Source organism: Seriola dumerili, unplaced genomic scaffold (assembly GCF_002260705.1).
Source record: "Seriola dumerili isolate Sdu_G_001 unplaced genomic scaffold, Sdu_1.0 BDQW01000068.1, whole genome shotgun sequence".
Classification (NCBI taxonomy): Eukaryota; Metazoa; Chordata; class Actinopteri; order Carangiformes; family Carangidae; genus Seriola; species Seriola dumerili.
Window position 1 is genome coordinate 1,168,999 of NW_019174323.1, and position 20,912 is coordinate 1,189,910.

The 20,912-nt window shown below is 41.2% G+C and overlaps 1 protein-coding gene across 1 annotated transcript; it reads right to left on the minus strand.

Annotated features, from left to right (window-relative positions):
- Positions 1-3,708: 3,708 nt before the first annotated feature.
- Positions 3,709-13,471, minus strand: gprc5c (G protein-coupled receptor class C group 5 member C). The gene is made up of 5 exons (XM_022743173.1): positions 13,204-13,471; positions 10,042-11,063; positions 8,400-8,500; positions 7,030-7,164; positions 3,709-5,440 (listed from the first exon to the last, which is right to left on the minus strand). The coding sequence occupies exons 2-5, from the start codon at positions 11,027-11,029 to the stop codon at positions 5,408-5,410; spliced, it is 1,257 nt and encodes a 418-aa protein (XP_022598894.1). The 5' UTR covers positions 11,030-11,063; positions 13,204-13,471; the 3' UTR covers positions 3,709-5,407.
- Positions 13,472-20,912: the final 7,441 nt, after the last annotated feature.

Consider the following 20,912-nt stretch of genomic DNA (forward strand, 5'->3'; position numbering starts at 1 on the left):
CCCCTGGTTCCTCCAGAGACGGGGGAACTGGCAGACACACACCGGATGTGGACCCACAAAGCGGCCTCAGAGGAGGGTCAGATTCAGGGTTTTAATCAGTCTAAAATCGGTACACAGGTGATCAGTCAATCTCGCAGAAGTGTCAAAATCACTAAACACGAATACTACACGAAGTACTCACACGGGGGTAAAGACGATCTGGCAAACTAATGAGGGGAAGACAAGGACTAAAATACTCTAATGCAGGGGAGACAATGGGACAACAGGTGAAACACAATTAGGGCGGGGCAGGTAATCACACAGAAGGGGAAACTTAACAGGATGTGGGATCTGAAACGATACAAGATAATGGTTAGCAAAATAGAACAGGAAACACAGGGAAACATTAAAGACAAGGAAACCATGAACTCAAGTCACTTGACGGGCCAGACAGGGACTGAGGTCCTCACATGGTGCCGTTCCCTGGGGAAGTTGTCTTCCACAGAATTCCAAGAAAACGAAGTGATAGTTTACATGTCATCTACTTTGAATAACACAGACTCCAGCTCTGTCTTGTGGAGCGATTCATCTGAATGAGGAGCGAGTTGTGTAATCTAAATAAAGCTCCATGTCCTCCTCTGCCCCTGCAACCCTTACATAATACATTGTCCTGTTACTGTACCCTTTGATAATAAAGTGAGGTCCAGAGCTTTTATAAATTGACATGATCACAGAAGTGAGTGAAGATACTGTCCTCTGGACATAAAAGGTGAAAAAGAATAATTTCCTCTTCTTCTTTTCAGGTGTCTTATCTGACTTGCAGCTGTAGTAGTTTTCAATGTGCATCTGTCACATTAAAGAGAGTCAGTGATAAAAAACACATGTGATAGCAGGTTCTGCTGAGCCTGACGGAGACCTGGGATGTGGTCTTGTATCACCTCCTCAGCGACACTTGGAGGTTATCAGGCCACAGCAGCTGGATCAGCTGTAAATCACAGTAATCGCAGCAGCAGCCTGAGCCACTTCAGTAAAACACTGAAATATGAGCAGGGCTGAGGTGGAGTCCAGATCTGCTGTGTTGTTGTGTGTGTGTGTGTGTGTGTGTGTGTGTGTGTGTGTATGGATCAGAGGGATCCATTTCAGCACATTACATAAGAGTTGTGCAGCAACAAGGAACAGTTCAACATTTTGGGAAATATACAAAGACAATAGATACCAATCTAAAACAACCTTAAAACACCTCTGAAGCTCTCAGACACTCACATATTTATCTTGTTTAATTCGTACACAAACAAATCTTTTAGGAGGAGTTAGAGTCTGTAACTGAGCATTCTTGAACTATCATATTTTTGTGTTCTTAGAATATTTAAAAAAAAAAAAAAAAAAAAAAACATCTCAGTTTTTATTTGTGACTTACTTTTCATCAAAAAGGATCATATGAATATAATCGGTCAGTCATTAATTTTAGTTTAGAAGATGTGGATTCTTATGTATGTTTCTAGCTGAGCTTGCATTTGTCACTAGATCAGACTCTGGACATTTAACCCTGCTTCATTTTTGAATTTAATATTGATGTAATATTAACACAAATGACACATAAATACCAGTTGTAATTCAGTTTATTATGAGTTGATTTTTTAAAAAGAAACACCAGTCCCTTGGAATCACTGTCATTTCCACCAAACTGTAGAAAAATGCTAATTCAAGGAGTTATGGGTCTGTATAGTTGGTGACCATGTCGCAGGAACCACAGTGAGAACAATCTTCACTCAAGAGTATATTTACTGGGTGTCATTTCCAAACACCTCATAGATGTAAATATATTTGGAAAAATTGTGTTTTATATATACTTATATATATTTTGGTGTATATTTAAAGCTAACCCTAAAACTGATTTAGTGAGATGGAAATGCTATTTGCCGATGACAACAGTTCATCAATCTGACCAGCTCCTCCATGCTGCCTCCATCCTCCTCACACCGGCAGCCTCCCTCTGGGATACACTGCTCCTGGTCAGGAAATAACAAACATTATACCTGTTTAAAATCAGCCTGTTTTTATTTCATCCTGCTGGCATCTGTGACTGTTGAGGTTTACAGTGAAACAGGGTGGAGGACCCTGATGCAGACAGACTGGTGGGCTGATAGGTGAGGGGGAAATTACTCATTAATTAACAAAGGAGTGTCCAAAAATTTACAGGAAGACAGAAGACTGAGATCCAAAAACAACCAAAGACCAGGAGAGGAACACAGGAGAACACAGGAACTCTTCAACACGGAGTACAAAGCAAATCTGAAGAACTGAAAAACTAAACAGTCTTTATCTGGTAGCAGTCTACGGCAAAGTCCAAAAACACAAGCAAACGGGGGTTTCCAAGCAAAACGCTAAGACATAAACTAAACATCAAAACAAAGCAAAAGACCTTTGATGAACACAAAGACCTAAATACAAAAGGGAGACAGGAGCAACAGGAAACAGGTCGAAATAACTGGGGCGGGCAGGTAATCACATGGCGGGAAAAAACATAAAGGCAGTAAATAAAACAAACAAACAGACAACAGGTAAGAGATGAGAAAAATAAAACAGTCGCACAGAGTCAGATGAAAGTCACTAAAGATCATGGCGTGAACATGATATAGATGGTAGAAACATATGGAGGAGATGGTCTCGTTATGTAGCAAAGACAAACACATGGTATGGTATAAATCTTTACTAATTAATGAGCTTATTAGCTTCGTTAGAAGTAAACAGATTTTTCTTGTGAGCATGAGAAACTCAAGAGCGAACTACAAACTTACCCCAGAGTTACCCCAGCTGTGTTCTTTTGTCAGGGAGAACATGTCAGTCGATCCAAGTGCCTCTCGTTATATAATGTAAAAAAAACCAGCTGCAGATTACACAGCAGATTGTACCTGTTATCTGCTCTTTATGTTTAACACAGCCAGTGTCTACCTTTGACAGGCTGTGGGTAAATGGGCCTGGACTGGAGGAGCTGGCAGCCCACACTCTAATAGCTGAGATGACACACACACGGTTGGACTGGGAAGGTTTGATGTTAAAAACCTGGATACACTTCATCATAACAAAATATACCAGTAAAGGAATAAAGTTTGTCCTGAGTGGAGACAGAGCTGTGCATTAATCCCCTCAGTGCTGGAGTACTGAGAGATCATTCAGTGGTTTAAATATAGCACTCTGCAGTGTTTTCCTCTCCAGCAGAGATATCGTAGATGATTTGGCTTCGTGGGGAACAGATAACTGAAGCAATGATCAATTATTTCCGTCTCCTCTGATGACCTTGATGAATCGAGTCATCTGTTGTCAGTCAGGCCGGATCGATCGACGTGTTTGGATTTAATTTGTGCGCCCTGCTGTTATTCCTCTCACGTAAAGCTGGACCTTCAGCTCGTAACCAGACAGCAGCAGATCCTGCGAGAGCTGAACCCCACACTCACACTGTGTGTGTGGAATAAATCATTTATTTAGCTGCTGAGAAAATATGCGAAGGCTGATGGATAAAATGTTATTTATATCAGTGCGGTTAACACAGGATAAAACACATGACAGAGTGTGTATCAATAGCCTCCAGAATCATTTTCTTTGATCCCCCCCCCCCCCCCGACTGCCTCCTCTGCCCTCATCACCTCATGTGAAGATAGAAAACACACGATTCATAACATCACAAGTGAATATTTATTTTGCTGTATATTAAAAACAAAGTGGCTGTGGTCTGGGTAATCAAATTATTTCAGTACATTAAAATAAAGGCTTTATAGACAGCTGAAGTCCCCCTTCCAACTATATGTTCTCTCAGTGTTTTCTATTTAAACTTTAAGAAGTACACTGCTCTACTGAACGGTGAAACCCGAGCATCTCGTCAAAGAAAAACCATCAGCTGTGTCCAAAATTGTTCTATACACACTGTGTTGGGAATTCATTTCATTTAAATAAAGCACTTCTTCACTGTGATGGAGACAACTTGTTTGGTTAAGAGAGTAAGAGAGTATAATCACAACGAGGCTATAAAGGCGGACTGGAGAGTAGATCGGTTTTCATGTTCAATGTCATTACGTTTAACGTCCCCAACAAGCTTTGTAGTCTCATTTAGACACTTGTTAGTAACCGGCCTTTTTTTAACACAAAAAAACTTTAGGAAATCCGGACTGGAGTATTTACTGACGTAATCTATGTTGTAGAATAAAATCTGAAAATGTTTTGGGCCTTATTTCAGCCATCCAAGCAAAAACCCACTCAAAAACCCCATCGACTTTGAGATGCGGGAACAGGAAGTGCTAAAATGCTAACTACTTTCCGGGTATTCCTGCAGCTAGTGACGAGTGAATGATTCAGACATAGCTCTTGATTATGCCGTTAGCACTGAACAACTACAACTCCCATGAGGATCTGACGGGGCTTCTGTGGCTTCAACCTACAGTCTCATGGGATATGTTGTTGAATGCTCACAAAATAAACTTTTTCTATCTTGTGCTCAGATGTTACTGCCCAGGAGAGTAGATACACACTTTTCTAAGAATATGAACAAAAATTCTAAAATCACATTAAGCATTTTAAGTTAGCGAAACAAGCTAATCCCAGGTGGGACTTCAGCTGTCTCCTCTCATAATTGTTTAATTGGCAGAAATTAGATTAAATAATTAAATAGCACACCACGGTGCTATAAATAGCATTAAATATACATATTCATACAGTGCTTCCATGCATTGACACATGAACAACATATTTACATTCATTCTTTACCAGTAGCTCAATTTAATGTGTTAACTTTTACGGTTATTAACAATATTCACAATCCAGGAACAAAAATATATATTGACTCCTATAATTAAACCTGACACAGTAAGTGAATGTGATCCTCCTGATGGTCTGTGTTTGCCCAACCTGTGTTCAAGAGTAAACTGCCACCTCAGTGACAGTTGTAATGGTTGTTTATGGTGCGTGTAGGACAGGCGGTGCACTTTTACATGTGTGTGTACCTGCTCACATTGAGCGGACGACACTCCCAACATGTAGTTTTTCAACTATTCTCTTCGGCCATGTTTTGTGCCGTCAGCACCGTGTGACTGGGTCCAGCAGAGAGCTCACAGTTCACCCCCAGTGAATGGCAACCATTGCAAAATGTCTTTGTTCTGCAGCAAAGCCGTGGCTTCATCCCCCTCGCTTTGACTTCCAAATGAAGCTCTACGCTGTCTGATACCCAGTGGCACATGGGGACGCAGTCAATAGAAGGTTGAGCTGTTTTTCCATCAGCAGTTATGACCCGACGTTCACCTCCACATGTCGGGGCCGAGGGTTCTTCTTAGAACCAGCTTAGGGAACCACAAACAACTTCAAACATACAGTCAGCAAGTGCAAATGAAAAGACATGAACTGAAACTATTTTGAGGGGGTGTTGAAAGCCGTAGTGTGTTCACCACTGGGACGTCCTATGCAGACCGTTCCCCTGCAGAAGAAGAGAGAGACGGTAAAGTCGTCAAACAAATGGCAACATAATGAGACTTTAAATAATTACTCCAAGTTTATAACATAAAGTACCCACTGGAGGCTTGAAAGCGGGCACTGAAAGGTTTGCAGCTTCCTCATTCATGGAGCACAGCAGCTGTAGTCATTTTACATTTTTATTATCCCATTTTTTGCCACCTGCTGAATTCTCAGTGTATAAATTTCCATTGCCAAGAATTTCCTCTGTGGAACAAAATTGTATAGTAGTGTCCACAGTATCCACTGTTCTTGGTTAAATGATTTGTCTTTGATAGATATGAAAATTATTACCTCGTGATGATTAATAAGTGTCTGAAATCTCAATTTAATGCTCACTATAAAATGAGCTGGAGGGAGCAGATGATGGGTGAATAAGAGAGGGATTTCAGAAAAGTTAAACTCTCCCCATTATCTCCACTTTTCCACACTATCCACACATATTCTAATATGGCTAGATTCTTTTTCTGTATGTTCCCAGCATGGTCAGCTGTTTTTAATCAGCCATAGTTAGTGAGTGTTGGCAGCAAACAGAAACGGTCTAGTTATATTTTGGGAAGAATAATTATATATGGATTTTAAAAACAAAATGCTCAGCCTACCTGAACGGTAGAGAAGACATCTACCTAAATATATCGCTATCTAGGTCAGCTGTTGTTGCACATAGCTACAATTGCTAATGTTGGTCACAAAAGGCAAATGTGAGCAGTTAATCATTCTACCAAAAACCAGAGGCTGTGTATTTAGCCATACTTACTGGCTAAAATTAGGGAGGAAATGTACATGTTCCAGCAGAAGAAGACGTAGGCTAAGAGCTAAGAGCTAATAGCCAACATTTAAAAAAAAAGCAAACAAAACCTATACATTACAATACAGGATAGTGGAAGAGTTGATTACGCTACATTAGTAGTCGTAGTAGAAATTTGCAGTGGTTGTTTTGATACTTTATTTTATGGAAATCCATTGGAAACCATTGTAACTGCTGTGAATCCAGATGAACTAAAGCTGCGGTCGTCCATGAAGGAGCAAACCCTTCAGAGCAACCTTAAAAGCTTCAGGGACAAGTGCTTAATGTTCAAAGATAAAGCTTTAGAAGATAATTCATGTTTAGTGCAGAGAAATGTGGAAAAAGACTTCTACAACACCAGAATCAAAGGCTCCCCTTCCCACCATCATTTCTTGCATTATAATAAGAGTAAAGATGGAAGAGAGCACAGTCAGTCCTGTTAGCAGACTGAACAGACAAAGTAAGAGACACAAGGTCTTGAGAGAGTGAGCTCTGCAAGGTAAGAAAAAAACATTCCAGACAAAGAAGTGATTCATTGTCAACCTGCAGAAGAAGTTGCTATGGATACAGCAGGAGCAGAGCGGTCGACATGCACAGGGGAATAGAGAAGCATCTGGAGGTAAGCGAGTGATCAGGAAAAATGAGCACAAGTGTGGGGTGAAGAAGAAGAAGAAGAAGAAGAAGAAGAAGAAGAAGAAGAAGAAAAAGAAGAAGAAGAAGAAGAAGAAGAGGCGTTTGGGGAGGGGGGGGTTCGGGGTACGACCTACGCTATTTCCGTTTGTCTGTGTGAATGCAGTGTTCCCAGTCTCAGTGTGTGTGGACGGGGTGGTGCTCCCGCTGTTGGCTGCAGAGTTGGTGGAAGCTCGCGGAATGACCATGTCATAGGACGGGTCCTTAGGGTGCTGCGTGAAGTCATAACATGGGCCGTGACAAAAACATCCAAGATAGAGGGAGGGAGGGGATCTGTACCTGAGAGCTCAGGTCGGCAGAGTCTGTGTCCCCCTTTAAATCACATCACTAAGCTGCGATGACTTCTTCATTGTTAAATAAATTTTTCAGCCTGTATTGACAGTGACAGTATAGACAGGCAGGGAAAGGCAGGGGAGGGAGGGAGGGGATGACATGCGGCAAGGGTCTGGGCTGGATTTGAACCTGGTACACACTTAACCAGGTTCATGATGACAGTGTCAGATTTACCGTACAACTTAAGAAAGCTTATACAAATACAGATACAGAAACGCGCTGCAACTAGTACAACAACAGAAGTGTTTCCAGGGGGGCACAAAAAAGTGATGAACCCGGCTGGGACAAATTATTATAACCTATACAGTGGGCATATTGTATCCCATAATACAATATGGAAAGTAGTGTAAACCGATGGTCACTAACCAAGCACTATATAGTCCCCTGGATAGTGAATAAGGAGAAGTGAATGAGTGTGTCAAACCTGGGTTCGTCACTTTTTTGTGTCCCCCTATGTTGTCATTTTTGTATTTGCATCACATGTGTTGTCAAATTGATGATGATGTTTTCTGAATGTGCTTGTGTTTTGTCTATTTGCATGCATTTTCTTAAGTTGCAGTGCTTTGAGCTCTCAGGGCCACCGTAGATTAATATGAAATCCAAAGGAAAGGCCTGGATCTGTAGTGGTCACCCATAAGTTTATTGCTGGTGTGACTACCAGGTGAGCTCAGCAAAAGAACAGTGTCCATGAAGAATGAACTTTTATGGGCATGTGTATCTGTGGAGGAGTGAGAGAAACCTGAAAACTACAAAATAAAAACTACAATTCACCTTTATATATATATACATATATATATATAAATATGAATTTGGTTAAGACTAGGGTTGTGGTTTGGATCTGAATTCAGAATCAAATCCACTTATCAAATCTTAATCCTTTCAAATCCCTTATTGACTCTCATCCAGTTTGGCTTTCAACATTTGCCAGGAACTGGCTGACACTCTGAAACAGTCTGAGGTTACTGCCAAATGGTGTTCAGCTCAATTTGCATACTACAGTACATGCATATGTGTGTGTGCAAATGTGCAGAAACACAGCTATTTACTTGCCTCTACCCTCATGCTATATTCAAATGTGTACCTGTGTAAACAAACCACATGGGCGGATACTCACATTTCCTAATGCTTTGGTGATGAGAGCGAGTTCAGTGGGCTGGTAGACTGAGCTGCGCAGCTGCCCGGTGTAGCCGCTGTATGGTGACACAGGTTTGGCCCCTGTAAAGGACAGAGAGGGACAACATGTGTCATTATGTTGTCACCCACTAAGCCTGCGATATCTGTGTGATATCTGTGTGATATCTTTAGGCCTTAGCAACCATCTCCTACATTGTTTTATAACATTTCAGATACAGACAGCACAGCGCTCTATCAGTTCTCTATCTTGTTGGTGCCTGATGATGCATCCTGTAGACGTGAGAGATGACTTTGTCACATGTCAAATATTTTCCTCCTTGATGAAACTGTTGCCACACCTTGGTTGCCATGGAGACAATGCAAACACAAGGTGTGATGTTTCTGGTGGGGCTCAGAGGCAGAGTGGGGAGTGGTGTGACAAAGATACTACATAGACAGTAGATACTCATTAACAGGGATGATTCAGACAGTCACACTCCCTCTGAATCCCAGGCTGAAACTCTGGGAAAGAAATGTTTGATCGAATTGTCACTTGTGGTGTTGACATCAATTATTGACTTTTTAGTCACAGCTCACAAAATAAGAAATTAATAAGACTAGGAGGGGAGTTAACTGGGGAGTTCCTGTGAAATGTTGCTGCTCTGAACATTTTCATATCACACAGCAGCTATGCATACAATAGCTGTGTCCCAGTTCAGGGGACACATCCTTTGGAGGCTGAATTTACAGCGGCGTCCCATTTTGAAGGCTTCTTCAAATGCGTCCCTCTTTACCTGGGCAACGAAGGCTCCAATGGGTGGATCATTTCTGGCCCAGTGTAGGACTTCTGTGCTCTGTTCAGTCTGGATTTTTTTACTGTAACATCAGATCCTGTTGAGCTCAGGACTCAAACAGCATCGTATCACATTCTGCGGGGTCATCACGTAGATGTAAAACAACCTTTTGAGGACATTTTGCAGACTATTTGTTCTGTTCTGATGTTTTTGTGGGCTTGAGACTTCCACTCATCACTTATCTGCACAAGGTCAATTCTGTATAATCTCTGATAAGTATATTATAATACAAAACAGCCCTTTGCAGAGACAAAGGACAGAATGTACAACTCAATGTTCCTAGACTTTACCTTGACAAACTACGGGTCAGAAAATATAATGCAAGATTTTAATTTCAATTCTAATGAATGTCCAGTTTAACTATGTGTGATGTGGTCATGGAGGTTACTGTGTGACTAATATGTCATATGCAAAGTGATTAAACTCATGCGGAAAAGTTTTTAAACTGACAGCTCTTGGGTCCTTGAACAAGTTTCTTTTTTGGAAAATTAATTTAAGCACACTGACAAATCTACTTTGCATTGGGTCAAGAATTTTGGGTCACCACTAGAACCGTTCGTAATGGTTGGGAATCCAAGGTAACTACAGTTGTCGTCGTCTGTGACGGAGCAACCTTACAAACCTTTCAGAACCACCTTCGATTCTCCAGGTAATAAGAGTTTGACGCTTGGAAGATTATTCCTTAAAAACTAAAACTGATATGTTTAACAATTCTTTTCCTCTTTAGAAAGTTTAATTTAACTGTAAAGATGAAAAGTGTAAAACGCAGAGAAGCCATACACTAAATACCTTGGTTGGGTTCATCCATGGAAAACGCCTTGTTTTCCATGAACATGCTCTGGGAGCTCTGTTCTTTCAGGATTGTTTCGTATCCGGCTCCTTGGTTTGGGTAGAGATCTCCTCCATAGCTTTGCTGGCTTTCATCATCACTGGACAAACAGCAGATTTCAGGGATGGTGTAGATGATGATAAACACCCAGGCATTTGCAACCAAGGCGATGGCCAAGGTGGGGTCATCCCATGTGGGCCCCCCATGCTTCTCATTCCCGTAGACGTACATGACAATCCATGCCACCCAGATTCCCAGAGAGGACAGGCTGGTGAGGAGGATACATGCGCCGTCCTTCTTCCACTGCTTGTGTTTGCCCGCCATTATGGCCAGACTCGCCACCACCACAGCAAGGATCAGGGTCATCACGTAGATCAGCGCCATGACAAAGTCCTGGTTGGCAATGTTGCAAGGTGTAGCTGTGGCTCTGTCACTTTCAGCTGTGACGTTCAATGACTGCAGCGGGTGGTGCACCACTGTGATGATCAGCCACTCAGTGTTGATAACCACCTCCACCAACCACAGCCCCACTGCACCCAGAAATAAAACCCAAGCCCGGGGGCCGCTGTTCCGCCTGGCGAGGATGTTCAGCCGCACACACTGCATCAGGAGACAGGCGAAGCAGCCACCGAAGAGCACCCCGAACAGGAAACGTCGTGATGCGCAGGTGGAGAAGTCCTTCCCCACAATGAAGGCGAAAGTCAAGGAGAAGAGACCGGCCGTGCAGACAAGGAAGAAGGCGTGGAGGGCCACCGAGCTCCTGCGGTTCTTGTCTTTCATGAAGGGCAAGCTGGCCAGCAGCGAGATGAACAGCACCAAGGAGAAGACGATGCCAGCAGCTGCGAAGGCCTCCAGCACGATGCCCCACACTGCACTGAGGTCGCACAGGTTGTAATAGAGGGAGTCCACATCGGGGCCGCAGCCTTCAGGGGTGACGTTGGCAGCCATTGTGACCAGGATAGGTTAGAGTTCCCAGCAGCACCTGTTCAGATGGATAAACAGAGAGAGTCTGAGAAAGGTCCGATGAAGACAGATCTTTAACAAGGACTCTAAATACGTCAGCAATCCAAGATTAGGATTCTGGAGTCTACACCCAATTGAGTAAATATTACACTTGGATGAGTGAGTGTGCTGTATGCACAGGAAACACTTAGGACTCTAAAGAAAATCTTTGTCACAATGTTTGTCTAGAAAATATGAAATAAGAAGTATTATTCAGAGGTGGGGAGGATCTAAATCCAAGAACTCAACAGCCATCAAAAATATCAGAGGAATGTCAAACTCTTGACTTTTTCCCAACACTAATGTTAACCATTAACAGGAGCTGTACATTGAGGTGAAAGTACATCAAACCTGAGGCGATGTAGGCAGAACTGGAGTTTTACATTTCCAATGCAAATCATGCACATATCAAATAGAGAAGTGTTTCATCAGTGGTTCTGGCGTTCTCTGTTGAACAACATAAAATCAGAGAGTCTGCTTTGTGAATAAACGCCTCCACGGTCCCAGTCTCGTCTTTCTGCTGTGTCTGGCTGTGTCTCTTTGTCCCCCGTCAGATCCAATTACACTGATCTGAAGACAGTCTCCGAGCCAGATCGATAAAAGTGTGGTGGTGGATGCTCAGTTTTTCCAACTCCTGTGACTCACTCACAAGGATCTTTTTGGAAGGAAGAAATCAGCCTTCTACCCCTCCATCTACCCAGGTTCAGCTGGTCTCTTAGTCTTGTGGTGACTGTTGGTCATAAGCTGAATGGTTGTCTGTCCTGCCGGTCCTTTCGTAAACCAATATAATACACGCTTACTAAGATCTTTTCATTCTAGGGTGTGGCCTCTGATAAGATGTGGTGACGCTGTATTAACACAGGTCCCACCCTTCAGGAGTCATTTTAACCTGTTACCATGGAGAGCTCAAGCACCAACTGTTTTATGGCATGATTGCAATTTCTGAATGTTCAAGGTAGAAACACAAGACAGATTGTCATTCCAGTATGAAGATAAGAATGTTTTTTTTTAGAAAATGAAGAGACAAGGCAAAAGTCTACTTTTCCAAATATCTCACATACTGTATGTGACCATGCAGCAGGTTGATTCTTGACCTTGGAAAGATCAGTCAAGGAGCTGAAAAAGTGTCATCACAACATCCATTTAGTGGCAGTTCGGGAGCTTTCGATCATATTGCATGACCTTCATCAGCAGATTTGTTTTCGCTTGTAAAATGACTTCAAGACATTGTCAAGACTTTTACTGTGCTCAAAGCGATTACATCTTCAGTTTCATGACAACTGGAAAAACTACATCTGCTGATGATGATCATGAAACGATAAGTTAATTAGTTGAGAGAAAAACAATCAGCAAGTAGTTTGATAACTGGAACACAAAATACTGTGAACTGAAATATCATGGGTCTTGAGGGGGCTCCTGCATTTTCACCAAATCATGAGACCCCATCTTCTCAAGGGGCTCTGAGATTTTACCCGCAAACTAACGAAGGTAAAATGAAGAGCAGATACAGAAGAAGCTTCAGAATGTCGCCTCAATAGCAGAACATTTCTTTATTTTCATTCATCAGTTAATCTAACCAAGTCTATAACCTCTTCATTCTCATTTAGGTTATTTAGCACTATTTCAGCAGGATGTGCAAAGCACACAGGTACAGGAGCTACACTATAAGTAGAAATCTGTAAGCTGCGACTTCAAGAACAGTCAGAGAAGAGACTGATGATGCATTTAACTTGGAACTTAATACCACATTTACCTCAATAAACTCAAATTATGTTACTTTGTTTATTTGTCGTAACTATGTAGTGTAGGTTTAACCAGCCGACATATTCTCACACCAACATGGAGTATTCTATGCATCTGACCCAGAGAATAATTGTCACACAAACTTCTACAAGGGTTCAGGAATATGTGACCACTGTAGCCTTCACATTTTCACCAGTCAAACGCCCACACAAAGTTATAAATATCCACAATATGAGCCTGTAAACAGCACACAGTGAAGTTATTGTGCACTCTAAATTGATTATAATATATTTAATTTAGATTAAAATATTAACACTGTGGACGAGATAATTGGGTTTAAGAATAAACATAAAGATGATTGTGATGCGTTCAGGTACCTGGATGTTCTCTGGAGACGTCTCTGTGCTTCCTGTTGATCTCTCGTGTTCAAACGCTTCTTCACCTGCTGCAAACGGCGGAGCTGAAGATAAATCATCGACAGTAAAGGAAAAAGTCACTAAAAAGTTTCTGCTCTCTGTCAACTCTCACAGAAAACCAGACGAGACTGATCCCAGCTCAGTTCATGTGAAATTAAATGAAGATAAAAAAAAAAGTTTATGAATCCTTCGTCAAGCGTTTCTTCACGATCCGACTGCTGTGATGGTCTCTCTCTCTCTCTCTCTCTCTCTCTCACTCACACACACACACACAAACACACACGCGCGCGCGGAACACCTGATAGTAGTGGTGTTCAGGAGACACCTGGTGGTGAAAGTCGTCATTTGGAAAATATTACATCTCATAAATCCGTTAAATCGTCTTTTCAGAAGGTTTGAATCATATTTCGTAATTTTTATATAATAAATTCATAAAATACTGACTATTTTAGAAATAAATCCTGATGTTTTCTGGATTAAAGAGAGGAAATCTTCTGTTTATTCTGTTGAATTCCACTTTACCATCGTTTTTTATTTTCTATTTCTATTCTATTCTGTTCTATTCTAACCCTTTGTTTTATTGTTGAAATGTGCTAATAAATACAAATATATTTTCCCTGTCTTGCCTTCAGATTAATTTCAGTGTTCAAAATGTTCAGAAACGGCAGGGGGGAAAAAATGTATTTGCCTCTATCTCCTGCCTGTTCTCCATCCGGCCACCTTCCCTCCAACTCCCAGTCACCTGACCATCTCCCCGCCTACTCACACACCTGTTTCCAATTTCCTCATCAGTCCTTCCAGTGGATTCAGATTCAGACCTGCGTGTTTCACCTGCTCCCAGCCAGGACGTCATGTTCTCCTGCGTGTTGTGCTTCGAACTGGTCGCGGCGTGGACTCCAATTCTTACCACCTTACCTGCCTGGTTACCTGTAAGCCCTGCTCATCCTTTCATTAATGTTACTTCATTGCAGCTGCCTGCCTTTGGTTCCTCCTGCCTGTTTCCCTATATGTGAGCAAATGCTGAATTATATTTTCCTTTTACTCTGCAGCTCTTTGGCTCCTGTTCTCAATCTGCCTTTTAAAGGTAAAAGTTAACGACATGTTAATTCCCTTGTTCCCATGTTAACTGTGTTTAACCGTTGTACCGACACTGTACTTGATTTTTATTTTCTCAGTTGCTGACAATATGATTAAAAGTTAGTCCTGAACAAATGACTGTTTTTGTTGTGGCTCCAGATCCCATAGCACCACCATGTGGCCGTTTATCAATCCTTTGGTTCAAGACACTTTTTTTTTTTTTAACCATAAGTTTTATCCAATTTTCTCCAAATTTTCTACACAACATATTTATATTTGTTTGAGCCATAAAAATGCCCGTAATTATTTCTTTTATAAGCTAAATGCTTTTGCAGAGGATCTCAGAGTTTACAATGATGCCGACTATGTTTGACCATTTTTGTAGAAATTTGTATGAGATGTAGCCAAACACACGTAGAATATTACCAGTTGATGGAATGGTGCAGCCATTAAGAATATTTCATTCACTTTAAACATTATAGCTTCAATGGAAAAGGCTGATATAGAATATAGTACAGTATATATTCTATATGGTATTGTCAGATCGTGTGAAATAAGGTGACTTTTTACTACCTTTTGCTACTTGAAGGGGAAAAACTGGATTTTAATTAGTTTCATGTCCATTATGAGTCTGACTCGTTAAAGTTTTGCACAATGTTTAAATGTACAAATCAAATATTTAAAGACAGAATTTAGGAATTCTTCAAAAAATCATTGCCACCAAGAGTTTCCTACAGTTTGCTTGATTTTCATTTTCGTTATTTTCTAAAATAACCTTAATTCTCTAGATCTCAGTGATGTTTGGTGAATCGATATTGAGCTCTTGAAATTGGGCTTTAAGTGAAGATTTTGGTGCTTATGATGTTCTGATCAATGATTAAAGGACCAGTCCCCTCGAGGAACCCCACCTCCCCTCTCCAGCAGACTCTCACTCACACTTGTTGCTCAAGAGCTGATTTTTCCTGCTTCATTTCCCTCAGCCTGGTTTCCATAGAGTGACAGCCTCTCTCTTCTCAGCTCCTCCATCTGTCTCTCAAAGTTTTTATTGTGGCTGAATTTCTCTCTTTTGGTTCCATCCATCTGGCTTCTTGTGGCCATTAATTATCTGTGTCCAGTTTCAGATCAGATCCATTTTTGTCTGTCGTCACTTCAGTGTCCAAATCTGACATCCACCAAGACCACCATTTCCTGAGCCCATCCCACATTATGTCATCTGTGGAGGTTTTTCTTTTTTCCGCATTGACCCATCCACCAAAACCCCAGAGAAACATTATAGAGGAGCAGTCTGTGGTGAATCATCCTTCATCCTGGTCGCTCTGCAAGGACAAATTCATTAGTCTCAGCTTCCTATTACAGTGCTTTTCTACATATTATATTTCAACATAAATTATACCAATGATAAATGCAGCAGTAGAGCTAGATAACTTTGATTTAAGAGCAGGAACTGGTTTCAATTTTATGCTCTAGGATGGAAATTAATTTAAAAACCTCTATCCTACACCTGAATATACATTTTTTTTTCCATCTATAACTGTTATAATACACAATATATTCATGTTGCACAATATAAATGACAACAGTAAAATCCTGTGTTAAACATTTATTTCCTCTCCATATAAAACTCTTCTCAGTGCTCACAGACGAGATCATTCTGCGCCACAGTTACTTATGCCAAGAGAAAATGGAGGAATAGTGTAAACAATGCATATGAAGCCACTTAAACAACAACAAGCCAACATGCAGGGGAACATGCCTTCCAACATTTATCGTGTTTAAATTCACTGAAACAATGAATTTACATCCAACGTAACAGCAAAGGATCCATGTCAGGTTGTTCCATGATAAATTCTGCAGACATTTGTACAATGTTTTTGTTTTCCAGTTTTTTCATTTTCTTTTCCTCAGTTATGTTTTTATTGTGTCAAAGGTTGTAAGCATAGGCTGTTATTCACAGATGCTCCAACATCTTTGAAATGAGCAAATTCACAATATTACACAACATTCAAAAATCACAACTTAAAAACATCCTTTCAAAGACACAATGCCCTAGTTCCTCTGAATAACAGACTTTTATTAATAGACAGATTAGAAAAAAAGAACTTTAAAAGTGTAATTAAAAATATATATTAGTTCCAGTGAAAGCTGTTCTCTGTGGATCATCCAGAGTAACCAGAACATTGTTTCTGGAAAGACTTGCAGCTACATTTCTCAAATGTAATTGTTTCACTAGTTTGAGGGACAAATAAATCCCCAAATATATACAAGGGTAGAAACTATAACTGGTCCTCATTGCCTGACCGACAAAATAGTTAATCCATAGTTCTCCTGGCTCACCATCACTTATATACGACTAATTTGTAAAAGCCAATACAATTTAAAGAATGCCACCTTGATTTTTATCAACATAATAGGAAATGTTTTAAATGTATCTGGCAAAATAAGTGCTCATGTTAAAGCTTTTATTGTCATGTTCAGTCAACTCAAAGCTCCTGGTTAAGGTTAGGGAAAGATCCTAGTCTCGCTTAAATATTGAAAATGAGCTGTGTCGAGATAGGGTGTAGTTCACTTTCAATATATTTAACCAAAACCACTATCTTTGCCTAACCTATGTGGGATATAGGACCTAGACCCTGGTGTCAAAGTTCTGTACTAAAGTCCATTTAAGAGTACACATATATATGAAATTTAGGGATTGAAACTTAATTGTTCACCTTGGAAACGGTGGTTGTCAGAGACCATAAAGTCCATTTGTAGCTGTCTGGGAGTTTTCGATCATATTTCACAGCCCACCTCAGCAAATGTTGTCCGCTTCAAAATCATAAACTTAAATTTCCATTTCTCATAAATGTCATGTTTAGGGTTGGCAGCTGATTTGGGCACCAGCTGGTAGGACAGGGGCCCAGATGTGTGTGTGTGTGTGTGTGTGTGTGTGTGTGTGTGTGTGTGTATGTGTGTGTGTGTGTGTGAGAGAAAGATTGTATTCATGGCTAAAAGACACCAACACTGACTTGAGACTGAACATAAACTGTCTCCAGTGTCGAGCTCAGACCTTTTGTACCCTCATCCCTAAGACATGAGGGCAGAAGAATGTCACACAGTTTCATCACTGCTACTGACCGGAAACTGTCTGAACAGACGACTTTTGCTCTCATGTTTATTTGAAGCATTATTTACATGACATATCAGGAAATGTGCGTCATTTTAAACTGATGCTATCGTGTTCTGGAGAGGACAGTTTCCAGAATACGTTTGAAGTACTTCCTTTAACTGTCCATAAAGTATGAGCTTCCTGTATTTAGGCAAGTGCATCTGATAGGACGCACTTGTCACTCTCTGTGGTGCTTTGTCTTTTCAATTGATTTCTTGTGACACCTGCCGAGCAGCAGGCAGGCCTGAATAGGAGCAGGGTAACAGGACATAAGCAGGTGTTTGAACAGGAACAAAGGACAGATGGCAGGCAGACAGGGGACGTGTGGTGAGCAGGGTTTACCTCTTTAATGTCTTCACCCCTCTCCTCTCTAACAGCTCTGTAGATGTGTGAAAGCTCCAGCAGGGCTCCATTAAACTTTAATCAAAGCCTGCTCTGGCTTCCTAACATCATATTAAAGCCTTAACTGTTTGTTCTGTCATCTCTGCAAACTCCACTGTCCACAGCAGTGTAAGGTCGTCGCCACTACACGCTCTCTCACACCCCCCTCTGTTAGTGTCAGGCAGCAGGAGGCGTCTTCAAAGAAACGCTTCATATCTACATCTGCGTGCGGACTCTCAGAACTCAGTGTGGGACGACCGCGGGGCGACGTGAGGAGACTGACACGGGGGACATGCAGGGGAACCGACACTGTGCTTCTTACTGTTACAGTAAACACAATGAGGACTGTGGAGGGACGAGAGCAGGCAGGTGGCTTGCATTGGAAACTTTAACCCTGAATGGGTGGCCAGAAAAGTAAATGGAAGAACGACCTAAACTTTAGGAAGGAGATGTATATACACTGTACTTGAGTCTCCATTGCTGAGTGACGCATTAAAAATGTTTGCGATGATACTGGAAGATATCGGGGACTGAGTTAGGTTAAAAAGCTTATAAGTTCTTTGTGATGATTTTTTTCATTGTAAATATTAAAGCTGCGTTAGTCTCAACATTTTTTTTTTCTTCTTTTGGACAATCAGGGTAATAGATCTACAAATCAATCTAATGGGACAAACAGCTTTGACCTGTTAGCAAATAGCTGCATGTAGCAGGAACAGAGCTACGTGAACATGTGTGTTTGTGTCCACCTCGTGAATCTAAATCCAATATTCAGACTCTTTTTAGCTCATGTTTGGGCTCTTTGCTCTTTACCTGCTTAATGCTATATTTTCTTCATAAGCTAGTTGCTAACTTTGCCTTCTGGTGGTGGCAGATGCAATCATTTTGACAAATCATTTTGCAAAACTGCTAGCTAAAAGAGGCTAACAGCTCCATTTAGCTGCAGAGTTGGGTTATAATTAGCAGTGGCCATGTCACAGTGAGGGTCCCCTTTTAAATTTAGCATTACATCTATTGTTCATGGAAAAAAAAAAAAATATATATATATATATTAATTAGCCTAGCCTAAACATTACATTTTTTAGAGGGATAAAGCTCCTGGTTAAGGTTAGGGAAAGATCCTAGTCTCGCTTAAATATTGAAAATGAGCTGTGAGATAGGGTGTGTAGTTCACTTTCAATATATTTAACCAAAACCACTATCTTGGCCTAACCTATGTGGGATATAGGACCTAGACCCTGGTGTCAAAGTTCTGTACTAAAGTCCATTTAAGAGTACACATATATATGAAATTTAGGGATTGAAACTTAATTGTTCACCTTGGAAACGGTGGTTGTGCAGGACCATAAAGTCCATTTGTAGCTGTCTGGGAGTTTTCGATCATATTCACAGCCCACCTCAGCAAATGTTGTCCGCTTCAAAATCATAAACTTAAATTTCCATTTCTCATAAATGTCATGTTTAGGGTTGGCAGCTGATTTGGGCACCAGCTGGTAGGACAGGGGCCCAGATGTGTGTGTTGTGTGTGTGTGTGTGTGTGTGTGTGTGTGTGTGTGTATGTGTGTGTGTGTGTGTGTGAGAGAAAGATTGTATTCATGGCTAAAAGACACCAACACTGACTTGAGACTGAACATAAACTGTCTCCAGTGTCGAGCTCAGACCTTTTGTACCCTCATCCCTAAGACATGAGGGCAGAAGAATGTCACACAGTTTCATCACTGCTACTGACCGGAAACTGTCTGAACAGACACGATTTTGCTCTCATGTTTATTTGAAGCATTATTTACATGACATATCAGGAAATGTGCGTCATTTTAAACTGATGCTATCGTGTTCTGGAGAGGACAGTTTCCAGAATACGTTTGAAGTACTTCCTTTAACTGTCCATAAAGTATGAGCTTCCTGTATTTAGGCAAGTGCATCTGATAGGACGCACTTGTCACTCTCTGTGGTGCTTTGTCTTTTCAATTGATTTCTTGTGACACCTGCCGAGCAGCAGGCAGGCCTGAATAGGAGCAGGGTAACAGGACATAAGCAGGTGTTTGAACAGGAACAAAGGACAGATGGCAGGCAGACAGGGGACGTGTGGTGAGCAGAGTTTACCTCTTTAATGTCTTCACCCCTCTCCTCTCTAACAGCTCTGTAGATGTGTGAAAGCTCCAGCAGGGCTCCATTAAACTTTAATCAAAGCCTGCTCTGGCTTCCTAACATCATATTAAAGCCTTAACTGTTTGTTCTGTCATCTCTGCAAACTCCACTGTCCACAGCGAGTGTAAGGTCGTCGCCACTACACGCTCTCTCACACCCCCCTCTGTTAGTGTCAGGCAGCAGGAGGCGTCTTCAAAGAAACGCTTCATATCTACATCTGCGTGCGGACTCTCAGAACTCAGTGTGTGGGACGACCGCGGGGCGACGTGAGGAGACTGACACGGGGGACATGCAGGGGAACCGACACTGTGCTTTCTTACTGTTACAGTAAACACAATGAGGACTGTGGAGGGACGAGAGCAGGCAGGTGGCTTGCATTGGAAACTTTAAACCCTGAATGGGTGGCCAGAAAAGTAAATGGAAGAACGACCTAAACTTTAGGAAGGAGAATGTATATACACTGTACTTGAGTCTCCATTGCTGAGTGACGCATTAAAAATGTTTGCGATGATACTGGAAGATATCGGGGACTGAGTTAGGTTAAAAAGCTTATAAGTTCTTTGTGATGATTTTTTTTCATTGTAAATATTAAAGCTGCGTTAGTCTCAACATTTTTTTTTTTCTTCTTTTGGACAATCAGGGTAATAGATCTACAAATCAATCTAATGGGACAAACAGCTTTGACCTGTTAGCAAATAGCTGCATGTAGCAGGAACAGAGCTACGTGAACATGTGTGTTTGTGTCCACCTCGTGAATCTAAATCCAATATTCAGACTCTTTTTAGCTCATGTTTGGGCTCTTTGCTCTTTACCTGCTTAATGCTATATTTTCTTCATAAGCTAGTTGCTAACTTTGCCTTCTGGTGGTGGCAGATGCAATCATTTTGACAAATCATTTTGCAAAACTGCTAGGCTAAAA

What these genes read in the sequence shown, in the direction of transcription:
- gprc5c (XM_022743173.1), bottom strand. Translation starts at nt 11,029, where the DNA reads ATGGCTGCCAACGTCACCCCTGAAGGCTGCGGCCCCGATGTGGACTCC. An exon ending in TCACCAAAGCATTAGGAAAT is followed by an intron (nt 7,165 to 8,399) that starts GTGAGTATCCGC and finishes GACTTCACGCAG; the next exon opens with CACCCTAAGGACCCGTCCTA. An exon ending in CACAGACAAACGGAAATAGC is followed by an intron (nt 5,441 to 7,029) that starts GTAGGTCGTACC and finishes CTTCTTCTGCAG; the next exon opens with GGGAACGGTCTGCATAGGAC.